This window comes from Rhipicephalus microplus, chromosome 6 (assembly GCF_043290135.1).
Source record: "Rhipicephalus microplus isolate Deutch F79 chromosome 6, USDA_Rmic, whole genome shotgun sequence".
NCBI classification, from domain to species: Eukaryota; Metazoa; Arthropoda; class Arachnida; order Ixodida; family Ixodidae; genus Rhipicephalus; species Rhipicephalus microplus.
The window spans coordinates 9,451,942-9,470,456 of record NC_134705.1 but is presented as its reverse complement, the minus strand read 5'-3'; the positions used below and the strand labels follow the sequence as shown (position 1 = coordinate 9,470,456).

Genomic DNA, 18,515 nt, shown 5'->3' with positions numbered 1-18,515 from the left:
TAGTCAATTTCGGAGCTCTTTTGTTAGTGTCTCACATATATTTTGACTCTACCGCATATTACTGAGTGTTGCCCCATACAATAAATGGTGATAGAAATAAGGAGACAATGCGTGACAAAGTCATGTCTTAGGTGTATAGTGTCTATTTTTCAGTCGCCGGCTAATATAAAGTATTTGTGCTAGACGGTGTTTAGTACTGTTTTATATATATTTTGATTCATATTAGTTTAGTAATAAATGTTGTTAGTTTTGACTAAACTCTACGTTACCCGAGTAGTCCCCCTTACTAATCAAGCGTATGGCGAACGATTGTCAAGAGAGTGAACATACTTGTGCAAAATAAATGTACACTCGCCAAAGCGAAATATATACGAACAAGCCATTGACGTTGCGGGCCCTTGATCACAATGTAAATGTAAGCATGGAGATGTGGCTTTTTAAGGGTCAGGTGGCGCAGTCTGCGGGTGTGTTTTTTGTTAGTAGCCCTATGTCTTATTTATTCTACGTCAAGTTGACTGAATGAAAAATGTAAATAAAACTTTTGTGAGAATATGAATGCTTTCCGTTGCAATGATAGTTGCTGCGTCGCAGTGAGTACTGTAGGTCATTTTATTGTAGAGTTCCACCAAGGCGTTTGGTGTTGTGTGTATATATGCGAGAGTGCGAACTTCAGACAGTGTCTAAAACGACATCAAAATGACGTCTCCAAGGGCACACAACTACGACCGCCTGAGTGGGATGCCGCAATAGAAGAGGCCGCAGTATTAACCTGAACGCAGAAATTATCATCGCAATGGAAAGACACTCATTTGCTTGCCTGCTTTTATAGTCCTTTTACATCGAGTTGACTAGCCACATAATAAACAAGACAGAGGGCAATATACCACAGATATACAGCCCCAAGTAGCACCACCTGACACATAAAGAGCCCCATATACATGGTGACATCCTCATATTGATCTGAAAGGCCGTACTAGGGCCGAAAGGTCAATGCCCCGCTCGTTTTTATTTTACCCTCGGTGATTACGTTAGTTGCACTTGCCACATATAATGTAGCCATCACAGCGGACACCAGACAAACATTGCCCTTGTGGTGGTTCACCCCTAATATCACACCTGCGACACCTCGTAGTGCCCCAGGCCGCTCGGCCACGTAAACGTTCATTCCACTACTGGTGGGTCCTTCATGTGAACCAATTACCAGTCGTAGTACGTAAATTATGAAGCCGGTTCACATGGGCAGAAGCTGTTCACTATTATGCCTAGACGGCAGAAAAGGCTAAAGGGCTATTTTTTTAAATTATGACCCTTCTTTAAAACTTGTCCACAAGTGCGTTGACAATTTAATGCCCAAATAACGAAAATTTGTATGTGACCCCACCACGGTGGTCTTGTGGCTAAAGACTCGGCTGCGGACCCTCATGTCGCAGGATATAATCCCTGCTTTGGCGGCTGCATTTTCGATGAAGGCGAAGATTCTGTACGCCTGTGTGCTCAGATTTGGGTGCACTATATTTAAAGAACCCTAGGAAGTCAAAATTTTCGGAGCCCTCCACTATGGCGTCTCTCATATTCATAAAGTGGTTTTGGGAGGATAAACTCCACATATGATGACAATATTGAAAGATATACGCGAAACGAATCCTTAGATGGCACGGAATATAGTAACGCACACTTCAATGAGCACATTTAATAGGCTACTGTAGGCATGGTGAACTTGTGCCCGAGAATAACAACACTGCTAGAACAAAATCTCCTAGTTGTCTCGAGAATTCACTTCTGCCTCTTCCTCCACATTCTTTTTTTCTTTCTAACCCGGGTCGCGTGCAGCTGGATTCCGCAGGCTCGTGCGTCGCAAACTATCTTGACGGCACAAGTATCGGCTAGCGCGCGTAACTTGAAATCCCATTGTGCCATTCCCCCCTTTCCAGTGTGCATCGTCCCAATGCTTTGTCGAACTGGTCGCATGGCGGTCATTCACAACACCTTGTCGTGGATGCAGTTAACATCAAACATCGTTTTGTTCTCGGGATTTCATTACCTGTCGTGATACGGTTTCATCCTGACGAGATCCACAGTTTCCTTGCGATGCCGCCGTCATGATGAAATATCCTGTCCCTCTGGCATAACTTCATAGTTGAGCGAGCCGACGCAGCGGAGCACTCTGTACGGACCGAAATAGCGGCGAAGCAGTTTTTCTGACAGGCAAAGTATTCGTACAGAAATCCACACCCATCCCCGTCTTCCAGTGCCTACTGGACGTCCCTTCTTTGCAGATTGTATCGGTGCGTGTCGGTTTTCTGCTGTTAGAGAATGCGATATCGTGCCAGCTGTCTGGCTTCTTCTGCTCTTTGTATGTAGTCGTGAACGTCATAGTCATTATCGGACGTCTCGTCAATAGGTAACATTGCATATAACGATGTAGTTACCGTCCCGCCAAAAACAAGTTGGAATGGCGTCATCCGTGTTGTCTTTTGCATCGCAGTGTTATAGGCATGTTGCATAGGGTAATATTTTATCCCTAGTACGGTGTTCTATATCGACGTATAATGACAACGCATCAGCCAGTGTTCTGTTCAGTCATTTGGAAATATCGTTCGCTTGAGGATGATATGCCGTCGTTTTCCTGTAACTGGTGTGCGTCAATTTCATAATGCATTTCATCAGGGCGGCCGTAAATGCAGTTCCTCGGTCCGTCATCAATGCTCTTGGAGCTCCGTGCCGCAGTACGATGTTGGAGACGAAGAATTCGGCTACTTCAGTGGCTGATCCTTTAACAAGAGTCGCTGTCTCGGCATATCTGGTTAAATAGTCGGTCGAAATTATTATCCATCGTTTTCCCGATGAAGATGTAGGAAATGGGTCCAGTAAGTCCATTTCTACTTGTGTGAATGGGGCCTCTGGTGATTCTATCAGTTGAAGGCGACCTGCTGGTTTTAGCGGTGGGGTTTTACGTCTTCGACAGTCCCGGCAGGCTCTGACATAGTGTCGTACAGAGCTAATCAACTTCGGCAAGTAGTATTTAGTTCGGAAGCGTGCTAACCTTCTGCTTACTCCTAAATGTCGAGCTATGGATCGTAGTGGCAAGCCTCCTAAGTCTGGTTGCAGAAGTGAAGGGACGACAAGCAGGAATGTCGCTGTGTTGTTGTCAAAGTTCTTTTTATACAGTATGTTGTTTTGTAGGACAAACGCTGACAAGCCGCGGACAAAAGGCCGTGGAAAATCAACAGACTGTCCTTGTTGGTACTTGATTGTAGGTACAGACTGTCCTTGTAGGTACAGGACCACTGATGATGTGCCATCTCTGACAGTGTCACAGCTCCCACTAAACAAAATCTTCACCGTTCTCGGTGGAAGAAGAAGCAGCAGGTTGAATCGGAGCTTGTGACAAGCACTCGCATCACTGTGCTTGCGACCTGACTTATACACAAGCGTGATATCATACTCCTGTATTTGCAGGCTCCATCGTGTAAGCCGTCCGCATGGGTCCTTGTGGTTAGCCAGCCAGCATAGCGAAGGATGATCGCTTATAGCTCGAAAAGGCCTACCATATAAATATGGTCGAAACTTGCTGATAGGCCAAAGCACGGCATTGTTTCTCGGTCGCTGAGTAGTTCGCCTCAGCTTTCGAAAGAGTGCGACTGGCATACGCAATGACTCGTTCTTGTCCATTGTGCCATTGGACGAGCACGGCTCCAAGACCCAAATTGCTTGCATCCGTGTTGATATCGGTTTCCGCTTCCTCGTCAAAATGTGCCAGAACAGGATGGCTTTGAAGACACTTTCGTAGTTTTTTGAAGGCATCCTCTTGTTTGGCAAGCCATACGAAAGACATTTCCTCTTTTTTCAGCCGTGTCAGTGGTTCAGCGATTCATAAAAAATTTTTAAAGAACCGTCCATAATAGACGCAGATACCTTGCAGTCGCCTTACAGCCTTTTTATCTTTTGGCTTAGGAAACTTTGCTACGGCCTCATTTTTTGCGGGGTCTGAGCGGCTGCCTTCTGCACTGATTACATGGCCGAGAAAAAGGAGCTCACGGAAGCCGAAATGACATTTATGCGGTTTTATGGTCAATTGCGCTGACTTGATCGCAGTGAGCATGGCCCGGAGCCTTTCGAAAAGGGGCTCGAATGTGGCAGTGGAGACTGCAACATCGTCGAGATAAACCAAGCACGACAGCCATTTCCGACCACAAAGCACTGTGTCCATCATCCGTTGGAATGTGGCGGGTGCTGAACAAAGGCTAAAAGAGAGTACCTTGAGCTCGTACTAACCGTCCGGTGTTACAAACGCTGTCTTTTCACGATCTATTTCGCCAACATCTATCTGTTAATATCCACTTTTAAGATCCGGTGAGAAAAAGTGCGTGGGATTTCGCAGCCTATCTAGAGTGTCATCGATTCCAGGCAGAGGATAAATATCCCAGTTGGTGACGGCGTTCAGCTTCCGGTAATCAATGCAGAAGCTTAAGGTTTGGTCTTTTTTCTTCACAATAACAACAGCTGACGCCCATGGACTTGATGAAGGCTAGACTATGTCGCCTTTGAGCATTTCTTCAATCTCATTACCAATAGTTTCTCTTTCTCTTGGTGACACTTGGTAGGAATGCTGTTATATTGGCCTCACTGACTCGTCGACAATGATACAATGTTTGACGATAGGAGTGCGTTGAACAATAGAGACAACCGGAAACATTCGGCGAATTTCCTTACTAACCCTCTATTTGCTTTTTTTTTGGCTTGGGAGTAGCTCCGGCACGATGCCAGTGGCTGCAAGGACTGACTCCCCGTCTTGGATATCAAACTAATTGGTTTCAAAAGTGCGCAGGTCCGTAACCTAGACGAAATCATTCAGACTGGCGATGACGGTTCCCTTCGCAATGTGCTGCACCTAGTTTCCAAAGTTTGTAAGTAGAACATTTCTACATTCGTCCCGTAACTTAACAAGGCCTCGTGTCTTGCAGATCGCTTTTCTGAGTGTTAAAGTAGTGTTGTTGTCAGCAAATCCTTCAAATTCACTGAATGTTTTGTTGGTTACTATGACAGATACGCTCGATCCTGGTGGCACCATGACGCCATCATCTGCAATACACAGGTCATATACGTTTTCTTCCGTTTCAAAGGTAGCAATCGTGTGCCTAGTCGAGAATGATACGGAAGATTCTCGCAAGTTAATTCTCGCGCCATTCTGGCGCCATTATTTCTTACAAATTCTCGCGCCATTAGCTTGTAAGAAATCCATGCCAATAATCAAATCTCTTGAGCATTTCGGCAGCACAATAAAAGTGGCGACGTACACATTTGCACATTTCAGTATGGTCGATGAGGTGCCTTCTGTGCGAACTTGTGGTCCTTTCCAAAGGGTCAGCACTTCCTTCAGTACTTTAAAAAGTCCTCTACCTAACACTGAATAATCTGCGCCTGTATCTACCAATCCGATGACTTCGTAGACGTTAACAAACACACGTAAATCGGAAGCAATGTCACTATCGAAGCACCGGTTTCTGAGTCGGTCATCGTTCCAAGTCAGCAAAGGAGGTTTTTCTCCAGTAGCCTTGCCTACACACGTCGCTGACTCTAGTTTTCCCGACGTGGACTTGGAGAACGAGACATTGGGGAGCTTGCTGATGATCGGGGGCAAGGCGGCCTATACCTTCCCGTTGTCGTTGCACGAAGTTGGTGCCGTTGTAGGCCACTTGAGCTTTGACAACCTGACAGGTATTTTTCAATTTCGAAGGGACGTTCACCACTTCGTGGTCGAGGTGCATTTAGAGGAAAACGAGTAGTGCTGCATGGCGGTAGTGGCACGTTCAATAGACGTGACCAGCCTCCCCGCAGTGGCAACACAGCGGTATCCTGTCGGGACTGCGCCAGGCATCGCTCTCCCTTAGTCTCCTCTCTGGCGTTGGCTGCAGGGTGCTCAGTGGCATCGGGTACTGAATAAGTGTTGCTGCCGCGACGTCCGAACGTCCTGGAGATCATCGCAGTGACACATTGGCATGCGTCATTCTTACCTTTTGTTGTAGTGGCGGCTCTTGCTGCACGTTGCTCAAAGGTTCGCGTACCACCTGCCTGACCTTCTCGCGGATCACATGCCAGGACGAAAGCATTGGAGCGTTCTGGTCAAGGTGCTGCTTCTGGAGCTTTTCTCGCACAACAGACCGCACCAGCTCGCGTAGTGCTTCCATGTCGTTACCAAAGAGTGGTGGCAACATGTACAAGGAAGTGATGATTGCATACCGGTTGTATTACCTTGCTCGCTGTTGTAGCGTCCTTTCTATTGTAGTCGCTCCAGAACAAAACTCGGCGACGGTGCACGGCAGACTTCGAATTAATCCGGCAAAGAGTTCGTGCTTCACGCCCCGCATCAGATGACGCAGCTTCCTGTATTCACTCATATTGGGATCAGCTCGGTGGAATAGGCGAGACACATCTTCCACATACATGGCGACACTTTCGTTATTTCGCTGATTTCTTGTCTGAAGCGCAGCTTCAGCTCTCTCTCTTTGCGGTCTGTGTTCGGGAAAGCAGCGAGCAGCTCCCGTCGAAAGTCATCTCACGAGAAAAAGGTAGCTTCGTGGCTTTCATACCACGTTTGTGCGCTATCTTCCACTGTTAAGTAAACACTTGCAAGTTTGCGCTATTCCCCATATTCCTTAGCCTTTGTGATGCGTTCAAAGTGTTCAAGCCAGTCCTCTGCGTCCTTGTAGGTTTCGCCGTGGAAAGGCTTTGGTAGCATTGGCTGATTCGCTACAATGTTGACTGGAGTGATCTGAGCTGTCATGTCAGTTGCGTACCCGTTCACAGCCGTTGAGTTTCTAAGGGAAGTCGATAAAGGTGAAAATTCAGGACCCTCACCACGAAGGCGTCGACAGCAGTGGTGATGAACAGGCGTCAGCTCATTGGGTCCAAATAGCTGTGGTTCAGGACTGTACTCCGTCACTAGAGAGGGGCTTGGCATTGCACCCAGCAGTTCCACCAGACTTGTAACACACGGTTCATTGAACTCTTTTAAGTGGCTAACGTAGGCAGGGCGAACTTGTGCCCGAGAATAACAACACAGCCAGAATGAATTCTCTTAGTTGTCTCGAGGATTCAAATCTGCCTCTTCCTCCACGTTCTTCTTTTTTTCCAACCCGGGTCCCGCGGGCTCGGGCGTCGCAAACCATCTGCAGGGCACAAGTATCGGCTAGCGCGCGTGACATGAAATCACATTGCATCAATATGATGCGACTTGGACAAAAATCGATAAAAAACAAGAAAGAACCACAAAGCTCGGTCATCAAGAGCTAACTCCGATAAGCTAAGCAACTTGCGCCGACAGTTCGAAATTGTCATATCTAAAGCCACTACCACTATCAAAATGTTTGATTCCAAAACTTTCTGCTGTCACCCCAGGACAAGTCTTGGCAATATTTATTGGCAAAACAGACCGAAGTGTCTGATGTTTGTGTTGATGGCACCATACTAACTGACTGTCTTTAATTTTCAAATGCTTTTAACAAGTGCTTCTGCTCTGTATCCACGAAGAATAAAGTCGAGATATCAGTCATAGCTAATTTTTATGAGATTCCACGCTTAGGTCCTCTCGACGTGAATGATGCGGGAGCGCCCTGCTTGCTTCTTGACATTGACGTAAAAATGGCAGTTGGTTGGTTGGTTGCGAAAAATGGCAGTGTGTCGATAAAATACCGAACGCCTTCTTTCGGAGATGCATCCGATGATGCACCAAATATATTTGCATTATCTTCAAAAATTGCGTTCATGTGCAGAAATACCTTATGTCTGGAAGCATGCGAAAATTGTACCGATCCCTAAATCAACATACCACTCACTGCTTACCGATTTCGACTCTTACCGATTTCGTAACTTGGTACCTCATGAAATCCCGTGGAAAACAATATATTTAGGCACATTTCAGTCTTTATTAATAATAATGGCCTCTCTGATACCAGACAACAGGGCTTCCACCGCAGAAAATCAACTGTAGCTCACCTACTGGAAACTGTACATGTAATTGCGGGAACACTGGAAAACCAATATCACATCGACATAATATTAATAGATTTTGAGAAGGCCTTCAACCGTGTATGCTCTAAAAAGTTGTTATCAAAAGTAAAACCTAGTTTAAAAATGACTGCCTTCTTCGATAGATAGAGGCGTATCTTATAGGTAGGTAGCAGTTACTCATTGTTGAAGACGCTAAATCTGTCCCACCCGATGTGCATTCTGGTGTACTACGAGGATCAGTCTTCGGTCTTCTATTTTTTTCTACTCTTTATTAATCACAGATGACTTTGACAAGGAATTCGCCGCGAGGTAGATCAGGCTCTGCAGAATTCATCCATATCCGTAATAGCTACCTGGTGCTTCGAATGGCAGAGGTACCTTGACCTAAAAAACTGTTTTTATGGTCATAATGCACAAAAATAATCTATTAGCTTTTGTATATAGCATCAGTGGTCATAACTTATCGTTTGTTACTGAATACAAATACCTTGACCTAGCGATCACGTCAGACCCTTCATGGAATAGTCACACAGCTTACATTAAAATAAAGCCTTGAAAAAACTTGGATATCTGTGGAGATCTTTTTTTAATGCATGAGTAACATAAAATTGTTGGCATACATGACATACATTAGGCCACTGCTAGAGTATGTTGCTTTTGTCTGGCGTTTCTACACGCAGTCAACCACAAGTGAATCTAAAGCATACAACAAACATCAGCCAGAATCATTTTCAATTTCTTTCATCGCCAAACATTTGTAAGTACTTTATGCTTTACTAGAAGACGCGAAACTTGAACCTCTAGAGATAAACCATTGAGAAAGACTAAAAAGGTTATACCTAATTCACCACGAACACGTTAAAAGAAACAAGGGTTTCTGAATCAAGCCATGTGACCGGCGCCCTATTCGCTCATGTCGTTCGCTCAAACTGAATATTCCGGCCGAACCAACTTATTCAAACAGTGTTTTGCCTCGTGCCATTCAGAAATAAAACGTAATACCTGAATATGTACTACAGAGCCCAACCATATCGTCGTTTGTCTGTGCTCTTGCTAATCCATGACACAAGGTTAAACATAAAAATTATTTTTCGTTGCCGAGCTGAGTGCTCAGTAAGCAAGTGCTGTTTTGCGCATTCCTGTCACGTTTTGCATTTTTTTCATCCCTTTATTGTAACTTTTTTCGCTTTATTCTTCTTTTTCAGGCCACAATTTCTTTTGTTCACTTGCTTTGTATCTGTGTATTAGCCTGCCAGCATTGTCGCCTGATTTATGTTGTGTTTTTATACATTATACTGGTTCCAGTGTTTGACATGCTGTAAATTGTGCAGTTCAAGACTGATTTCTTCACCCTTCTTTTCGCTTTCCCACAAAGTGCATTCACAGTTTATTACATCAGTCTCTTTTATCTTTTTGTACAACCCACTTCTGCTTATAGCTTGCAAAATGAGCAGGCAGTACGAAATAAATAAATAAGCAAATGAGGGACCCTTAAGCTTCGCGATTGAAAGTTGAACGCAATAGCGAAATTCAGCCCCTAGTGCGCCCTTCAACTGTCCAGTGCCTACTTGTTATTATGTTTTGTTACATACACACATTGTTACAAGCTGCCACTCTAGCGTCACCAGCGCGAAGTCGGCGACGGGAATGACCGCAGGTTAGTTCGTTCCGTACGCAAGCAGAGACAGTGAAGAGATCAGAGACGTGATAAAACAAAACAAACTTTCCTCTAGTGATATTGCAGCACACGGGATCTAGTACAACACTTCAATACAACTAACAAAATACATCAACACTTGATACAACAAAAAATACATATAAACAATGAATCAGCTTACGAGAGTCTTACCCTTCTCTCTATTTGCATCCACCAGGAAGAGTCTCATCAAGAACAAATCACCCAGTTGTAATTATGCCCTACACACCGAGAATTGCCACATTTAAAAACACTTTTCTTGTCAGAACGATTGTCGACTGGAACTGTCTTGCCGCCGATTTCTTTGAGAATGTAGACACAGTTGAATCTTTTTTTGGTGAATTAGAACTGTCATTGTATGATGTAGTTTCCACTCTGTAACAGCTCGACAGGGCTTACAGTATTGTGAAAAAAAGAGACCTCTACATGGGTCCAATCATGCGCGTTTCATAGATGGAAACTCCGCCCCAAAAATATATTGACCCCACCCCTTTTTAATTAGGAAAGGGCCCTCAACTAGCGAGAGTGACAACCTGTTAGGGTGCTGTCATACGACTTGGCCACCAGAGGTTTTCCCACGGTTTTCCCGTGGGAACGGTCAGATTGTTTGGCTCTCAGCCGGTGCGTCCCGTAGTCTAATCCTTGTTTGGGGTACATCGCGGCCTTCCACGACCCTGCAGACGCCGCCGCAGGTACAAAGGATCAAACGTCGGCAGCGACGTTCGAAGAAGAGCACTCATTCTGCACTTCCCGGCTCTCTTTCATGCGCCCACCGTTCCAACGGTCAGCGGGTTAGTACGGCGCCCGTTAATTGCTGTGACGCGGGGTAGCAAAAATGGCAGTCCGTGACATTGCCCCCCAATTCAGAATGTTATTCATAACATTTGCTCACACGGAGGGGAATTTTTCGACAACAAGGAACAAAACACCACCGACAAGGGAGACATGAGGACATACACAACATAAATACACAACATACACAACATAAATAGGCAGAGTGCATCAAAGTAATAACAAAAGGGAAAAAAACAATTGTTAGAGTACCAGCTTCAGTTACACGCAACAATATCAATGCGCCATACAAACCAGAAAAAGAAATAGCCGTGTACGGCAGCCATCAATACAGAATACACTGCACGAATGTATACTACGACACAAAACGGAACAGGTGCGCTCCTCTACTGTAGTGAAATCCTTCAATATGCATTACAATATGTAAAAACAACCAATGCACCAAGCAAAAAGAAAATAACTCGAAATACACTTCTTTTACAATGAAATACGCACATACAAACAGAAAACAAACGACGAAAGGAATAAAAAAATAACATGTTCCCCAGACCTCAAGAACTATATCCGGCTCAAATAATCGGCTCCCACGTTTTCGCTACCCTTAATATGCGTAATGGTGAACTGGTACTCTTGGAGTAGTAAACTCCATCGAAGTACTCGAGCGTTCAGCTGTTTTTCCTGTTGGATATAACTCAGAGGCTGGTGGTCTGTCTGGACACAAAAATGTACTCCATATATGTGCATGGAGAATTTCTGAATTCCCCATACTAACGCGAGACATTCGCGTTCGATGGTACTATAGGAAGCCTCCCGTGGAAGCAGCTTTCGGCTGGCATAAGCTGTGAGGTGGAGCTTGCCTTCGTGGGCTTGCATGAGCACGGCTCTGAGACTTGTGTCCGATGCGTCCATTCGAAGTACGAATGGTTGGTGCAAATTTGGTAGCCGTAGTATCGGCTCCGTAGAGACATGTTGTTTGAGACTTCGAAAAGCATCCTCGTGGGCTGCTGTCCATTTTACTGAGTTAGCTTTGCCCTTCCGGGTTAAATCTGTAAGGGGAGCGCTGACTTCTGCGTGATTCGGAATAAATTCCCGATAGTACCCGGTAAAACCGAGGAAGGCGCGCACTTGTCGCTTGGTTGAGGGACGTGGTGCAGCTTCGATCTTGTCGAGTGTTTTCCCCAGTGGTCACAATCTGCCGCTGCCAACTCGGTGTCCCAAGAAGTCGATTTCTTCCACACAGAGCTCGCATTTACTGGGGCGCACTGTAAGCCCGGCCCTCTGTATGCGCTCAAAAAGCAGTCCCAGCGACCTCAGAAGCTCTTCCCATGTCTCGGTGGCTACCAGTACATCAACGTAGTAATAGTGCACACCGGGTATACCTTCCGCAACCTTCCGCATCAACTTAGCAAATACAGCAGGCGCTGTCTTGATGCCGAATGGCATGAAGTGGAACTGATATAATCCCGATGTCGTCGACAAGGCCGTCTTCGCTTTGGACTCTTCGGTCAGCGGGATCTGCCAATAGCCCTTCACGAAGTCGAGCTTCGAGAAATACTTCTTCTTTCCCACTGTAGCAAACACCGCGTCTGTTTTTGTCGTAGGTTCGGAGTCGGCCACCAGAACGTTGTTCAGGCGTAGAAAATTGATACACAATCGATTTGTACTGTCGGGTTTTTTTACCAAAAAGACTGGCGAATTATAAGGTGACTCTGATTTCTCAATGATGCCGAGCTTCTCCATCTCCCGCACCTCTTTCTCTACACCTTCCCGCATTGCAAAGGGAAGAGGGTATTGTTTCACGTGGACGGGGTTACTCGTGGTGAGTTCGAGGTTGCAGTGGACCCAGTCAGTTTTTTCCGGGACATCCGACAAAATACGAGCGTGTTCCCTGACAATTCTTTGCAGCTGTCCGATCTGCTGAGCGTCCAGTTTATCGGATAGCTTCACGTCTTCTTCCCCTTCCACTTTCAGCCAGTCAGGGGTTGGAATATTCTCGTCCTCACTCGATTCCACTACACCAAATGTCACGTTGGACACCTTGGTGGAGGGGCTGTCCCTCTCCTCGTATCTTTTCAGTAAGTTGGCGTAGAAGATTTTTCTGCCGCCAGCCGTGTCTACGACGTAGTCAGCTTCACTTTTCTTTTCCCGTACTTCAAAAGGGCCGTTCCATTGCAGCAGCAGCAGCAGCTTATTAGTGTTGGTGGGAAGTAAAATCAGTACCTTGTCTCCTGGGTTGAAACTCCGCTCCTTCGCCTTTCTATTGTACAGCTTCATGTACCATGCTTCGGCTTTTTCCAACTCCTCGTGTGCCAGGCGGCACGTTTCCTCCAAACGGTTCCGAAGGTAGAAGACATGCTGGTACGTCGTCTTAGCTTCTTCAGTCAAGTCGGCGTTCGTCCACAGCTCCTTCAGTATCGCCAAGGGTCCCCTCACATGGCGGCCGTAGAGGAGCTCGAAGGGTGAAAACCCCGTACTGGCCTACGGAACCTCCCTATAGGCAAAGAGGAGAGGTGCCAGGTAGCGGTCCCAATCTCTCGGTATTTCGGCGCACATGCGCTTCAACATTAATTTTAAGGTGCCGTTGAATTTTTCCACCAAGCCATTTGTCATGGGGTGATATGGGTGGTGTGAAGCTGGCGCACGGAAAGGAGCCGCGCTACTTCCTTCATCAGGTCCGATGTGAAGTTCGTGCCACGGTCGCTCAGTACCTCGTGGGGGACGCCACATCGGGAGAGCACCTCGACCAGGGCTTCGGCCACTCGCTCAGTTTCGATACTCGGGAGCGCCACTGCGTCTGGATACCGGGTGGCATAATCCATCAAAGTCAAAATCTATCGGTTCCCATGCTTTGAGGGCGGGTAAATCGGTCCCACTATATTGATCGCCACTCGCTTGAACGGGGTGTCGATGATGGGTGCCCTCTCCAGTGAAACATGTGCTCCACGGCCCTTTGGTACGGTGCGCTGACAAATGTCACATGAGGCGACGAACCTTTTTACGTCAGCTGTGATGCCTGGCCAAAAAAACTCCAAGATCCGGTCCTTGGTTTTCTGCGTGCCCAAGTGTCCTGCCATTATACCATCGTGTGCTGTTTTAAGCACAGCTTCTCGGTGGCAGTGCGGAACGACTAATTGGCGCACAAGCCGTCCGTTGGCCTCTGTGTACTGTCGGTACAGCAGCCCCTGTTCTTGTTTATACTCGACGCTTCTCTTCACATTTTGGCATGTTTGCTTCCTGCCGATCTTCTCAAAACACTGAGTGTCGCATCCCCCATTTGCTCGCAGCCATAGTTATCTCCCGGCAATCCTGCCGTGGTCCCAGGCGTACGAAGCTTGGCAAATTTTTTCGGCAGTGCATGTGCTTGGGAACGGGTGATAGCTGCTGCTACAGGCTCTTCTCTTAACTCATTTGTCGAGACAGGCTTTTCAGTCTCCTTTCTGGGATCATTAGGAGGTCTTACGCCATCGATATTGCCCAGAATGAGGTCATACAGTGGATCTTGCAGACATAGTGCTGTCAAATTGCCAGTAAAGTAGGGGGTGTCAACCCCAATCCGTGCTTCGGGCAGCATCCTCGCTGTTCTGTCAACCAAGTAGACGAGTCTGCTTGTACCTGTCAGCTCGTCTTCCTTCACTAACCTCCTCCGCACGATTACTGTGTTGCACCCCGTATGCCACAACACTGATATACCTGGGCCTCGGAGGGTCCCTGTGGCCACTGGTAGGTTCACGGCCAGATTTTTTGGCGGTGTCACCCTTACGGCGTTGACGACGGGAACTTTTTCGCCATTTCTAAGCTCGATATACCCGTCGCATATGGGATCCAAAAAGACAGTGGGATTGGGCGTGTTGGTATAACATCATAAAGGGTGCTTACCAGCGCAAACGACAGGGCAGGAGGGGAGAGTCTCATCTCTTCTCCTGTCCCCTCCTGTTCTGTCGTTTGCGCTGGTAAGCACCCTTTATGCATATGGGATCCTCACGCGTTTCCCTTGGTGTGTAGAGGCAGGACGCCTGGAGTGAATTATTTGCTCCTGACCGGCAGTCGTTTGCTCTATGTCCTTTCCTCCCTCACTTGAAGCAGACGATGGCTACATTAGCGGCAGGTCTGTTGCAACACAAGTGCGGCGGGTGATTCCCACGATTGCAAATATAGCAATGTTGCCCCCTTCTCGTATTTCCCCTTCTCGTCCGTTATGGGACCATCTTTGTTTTCGCTAGGCTTGCTCCACCCTGAGCTTCCAAAAAGTGGTCTGCCAGCTCAAGCATGTCTCCCAGGGATTCCACCCTCCTTTCTTTCAAATAAAGCCAGGTTCAAATCACATTCATGCAAAAACCTCTCTCTAATCAACAATTCGCGGAGGGACTCGAATTCTGTCTCAGTTTTGGACAGCTCAACCCATCTATCGAAGTAATGTCTTAAGCGAGCCGCGTACTGTGTTGCTGTTTCACCCCCTACTGGCCTCTTCTTAATAAACTTGTCTCGGAACCCATCCGCCGTGAAGCGAAAGCGTTTCAGGTGTGCGGCTTTAACCTTGGTGTAGTCCGCTGCATCTGTAGGCGGTAGCCTGCCATAAACACTTAGCGCCTCTCCTGTAAGACATGTCGAAAGCGCTGTCGCCCATTGGCTTTCAGGCCACTTTTGCCCTCTGGCCATGCTCTCAAACCGGCATATAAACGCATCTAAGTCGTCCCTTCTTTCGTCAAAGGTGACGAGCAGTCTACCTGTGTGTATTCTCAAACTCAACTTCTCCCCGGAATCGCCGTGCTCACTGCTGGATCGGTTCACACTGCTACTCTCACTGAGGCGAATGTTTAATTGCAGTAACTGCACTTCCCATTCTCCAGCTTCCCTTGCCGCTTCCCTTGCCGCTTCTCGTTCTTTCTCCCTTTCTTTTCGTTCTCTCTCCTTTGCGCTCTTTCTCCTTTTCTTCGCGCTCTCTCTCCTTTTCTTCGTGCTCTCTCTCCCTTTCTTTTTCCTTTTCCTCCCGGGCCAGTGCCCGCTCTTCTTTGGCTAACGCCTGCGCCTGTTCCTGCTGCTCCTTAACCCATTGTCTCTGTTCGGCGCCACCGATGCCTAAAGCCCAAACTCCATAAGCGCGAAAATGCACGCGACAGCAACGAGCGACGCTATGAGCGACGAAACAGGGCGTTCGCGCGACGTGTCGCGTGCTCGTTTTCGCGCGATCGCTTGGTTCTCCAGATTTGGAAACCGTCGCTCATCGCCCGGAAGTGCTGGGCTCAAGCAGCCAATAGCGAAAAACCGGAAAAGACGAAGACTACATAGGTGCGCGTGACCCTGCCCGAGTCACGTATGCGCAACAAGAAATAACGCAATGTTTATTAAGCATGCGCATATAAAAAATGCTGCAAGGCAATAATAAACATATTCCGTTCCATTACACAACAATATATCTTATTTTTAAATTGGAAACCGCTCGCTACGCGGTTTTCTTGGTGCGAGTTGACGGCCTCATGCCAGCAACAGTGGAATTCGCTCGCCGAAGCTGTCGCGTGAATGAGGTTTGCCTGCGCTAGCGACTGATCGCGCGAAGACGATCTACGTCGCGTCGCTCGTCGCTGTCGCGTGCATCTTCGCGCTTATGGAGTTTGGGCTTAACTGTTTACCGTGTGCGATCCACTTATCAAAATCCATACACTCCATACTGCAAACTGTCACTATAATGCCACTATAAAAACAGCGCAATCATATCTAGGATGCAACCGCTTCAACTGTGCGGCTCTATCACCACGCTGTCCGCACGGTTCTCGTTCACCTCTCACTGTCTTACTGTTGTACGGAACGTCCTCGTCGCGGACGCCAGTTTTGTTAGAAGCTGCCACTCTAGCGCCGCCAGCGCGAAGTCGGCGACAGGAATGACATCAGGTTACTTCAATCCGTACGCAAGCAGAGACAGTGAAGACATCAGAGACGTGAGAAAACAAAACAAACTTTACTCTAGTGATATTGCAGCACACGGAATCTAGTACACTTCAATACAACTAACAAAATACATCAACACTTGATACAACAAAAAATACATATAAAAACAATAAATCAGGTTACGAGCGAGAACTATTACAAACTACACAAACTAACAACAATAGAACTACGGAGGAGAAAGCGCGGCTTTTTCAGTGCGATCGCGTGTGCCAGCGTAGACAAGTAGCGGCCTCCCGCGGCAAGCTCTGTAACTTGCTTTTTAGCTCACAAACACACAGACGATTTTTTGATCAACAACTGACAGAGCCAACGCTGACGGCGGAATTTCTGTGACACGAGATCTCTAACGCTGTCGCGTTAATAAATCAAGAACTTTGCCTCGAACCACCAGACTTCATGACCGCTTGTGAAAGAACTGTGCGAGACCATGCTATGTAGTCTCGAGCTGACTATTCATGCTTCTCTTTCTTACTCCTCTTCTTTTCTATCTATTTCCGTTCTATTATATTCCTTTTCCCCCACCCCAAGTGTAGGGTAGCCAACCGAGCCAAGCTGGGTTAAGCTCCCTGCCTTTCCTCTCTATTTATCTCTCTCTCTCCCTCTTACCTCGGCCGAGTTCTATTGCCGTGCCATATAGGAGCCGTAGTGCATCCGTTGTTAGGCTTACGTGGCGTGGTCGCCTGGGCTCAAGAGGTTATCACTGCCAATTGTTCGGCAGATGGCTCACATTTTTGCGCGTGTTCTTGCTTCATCGTGAAAGTTTCCTTTGAATCCCCAGTAGGCATGAAAGCTACAACAATGGCACAAGCGCGCAAAGTACTAGCACGCATTAACCGACTAATCACCTATATCTAGCGTCTCCTTCAAGATGGCCATATCCGTTGGCCAACAATACAATGGTCATGCCTACGCATCTGGGACACTCATATTCCGTTTAAGCAGTATCCCTCAACCTCGCGCGTGCGCCGATCCGCATAATGGAACGCAACAGGGCACTGCTCAAACAACCGTTTACACCTGCTCTCGTGGTAATGAACAGCCGAGTTGCCCCTTTTTACACTATTACCATGTTCACACAGGTAATGGCTGAAACAGTGCTCTGTTTGTTGAAATCAAGCGCTTCGACACCAAAGTGCCAGCCCATACACCACCTCTTTCCAGCAGTCGGCACACTGGTTCTGGTTGGTTACGCCGAATTTTATCGCTTTCGTACAACTGGGTACAAAACTTGTGTGTTGCTCAGTGCCGTGCTTGCACTTTTTTGAGCTCATACATTCGAAGCGAGCTGATTGTGGCTTCTTTTGCAAATTTAGTGTGGCCGGACAACAGAAAGGACTGTTGCTCAAGTAGTAGTAAAAACGGTGGGAATTCTAATGAATATACATTACCTCTATAACTGCAATTTTTAAGAATCTTTCCTGTTTTTCACACCATGAAAGTACGAAGACAAAATATTACCTAATATTGTCTATTTTGACTTTATTGTTATTCAAACTTTCTCAGCTTAGCATAACCGCTTAACAAAAACTTATGCGCTTGGTGATTTCAGTTGAAGTTATGTCAAAGATGGTATGCCGAATATGTTTACCTTTTCTGCACCTTTGTTTATTATTCGGCTATTTAAAGGAAGGGGGAGCATTCGTATGCTCTATTTAGGGATCGCAGGCTGTATGGAATAATCTGAGAGAATGTTCGAAATGACGCAGTTGTCATAGTACGCAAACGAAATGAGCATGTTGTAATATTTGCTCTCTATTTCGTTTTGAACAAAGCGGTGCGGCGGCTGACTCCAGGTGTTTCATCATGATTGCGATGACTATGGATACCCTGGCCATTTGGTCCTCACGCAAGAAGAAAGAAAACCAGGGTAAGAGTGCAGGTCAGTACTCCCTGGCAGCACGAGTACCGGCACTGCACATGGCAAGCAGTCCTCTCCAAGGCTGTCACAACACTTCACTGCACTCCTTGAGTCATGACTTAAAACTACTGAGAATTAGCCGCAACATACAAATCGTATTGCCAGCTGTCACACTGTTTAAAAATTTAAAATTTTTTCAGGCACACACTCTCTGTT

At 46.7% G+C, this 18,515-nt stretch overlaps 1 protein-coding gene across 5 annotated transcripts in view; it reads left to right on the top strand.

The window, feature by feature from the left end:
• The window catches only part of LOC119168738 (Kv channel-interacting protein 4), an 850,622-nt gene that overhangs the window by 392,982 nt on the left and 439,125 nt on the right, over positions 1 to 18,515 (top strand). For 2 of the 5 annotated variants that reach the window (XM_075865791.1, XM_075865790.1), the window contains exon 2: positions 18,214 to 18,320. The exons of 2 other annotated variants lie outside the window; for them this stretch is intronic. In XM_075865791.1, coding sequence (XP_075721906.1) covers positions 18,245 to 18,320 — 76 coding nt within the window. In that variant the 5' untranslated portion in view covers positions 18,214 to 18,244. The remainder of the gene's footprint in view (positions 1 to 18,213; positions 18,321 to 18,515) is intronic. One more of the 5 variants, XM_075865792.1, reaches the window with a different exon arrangement.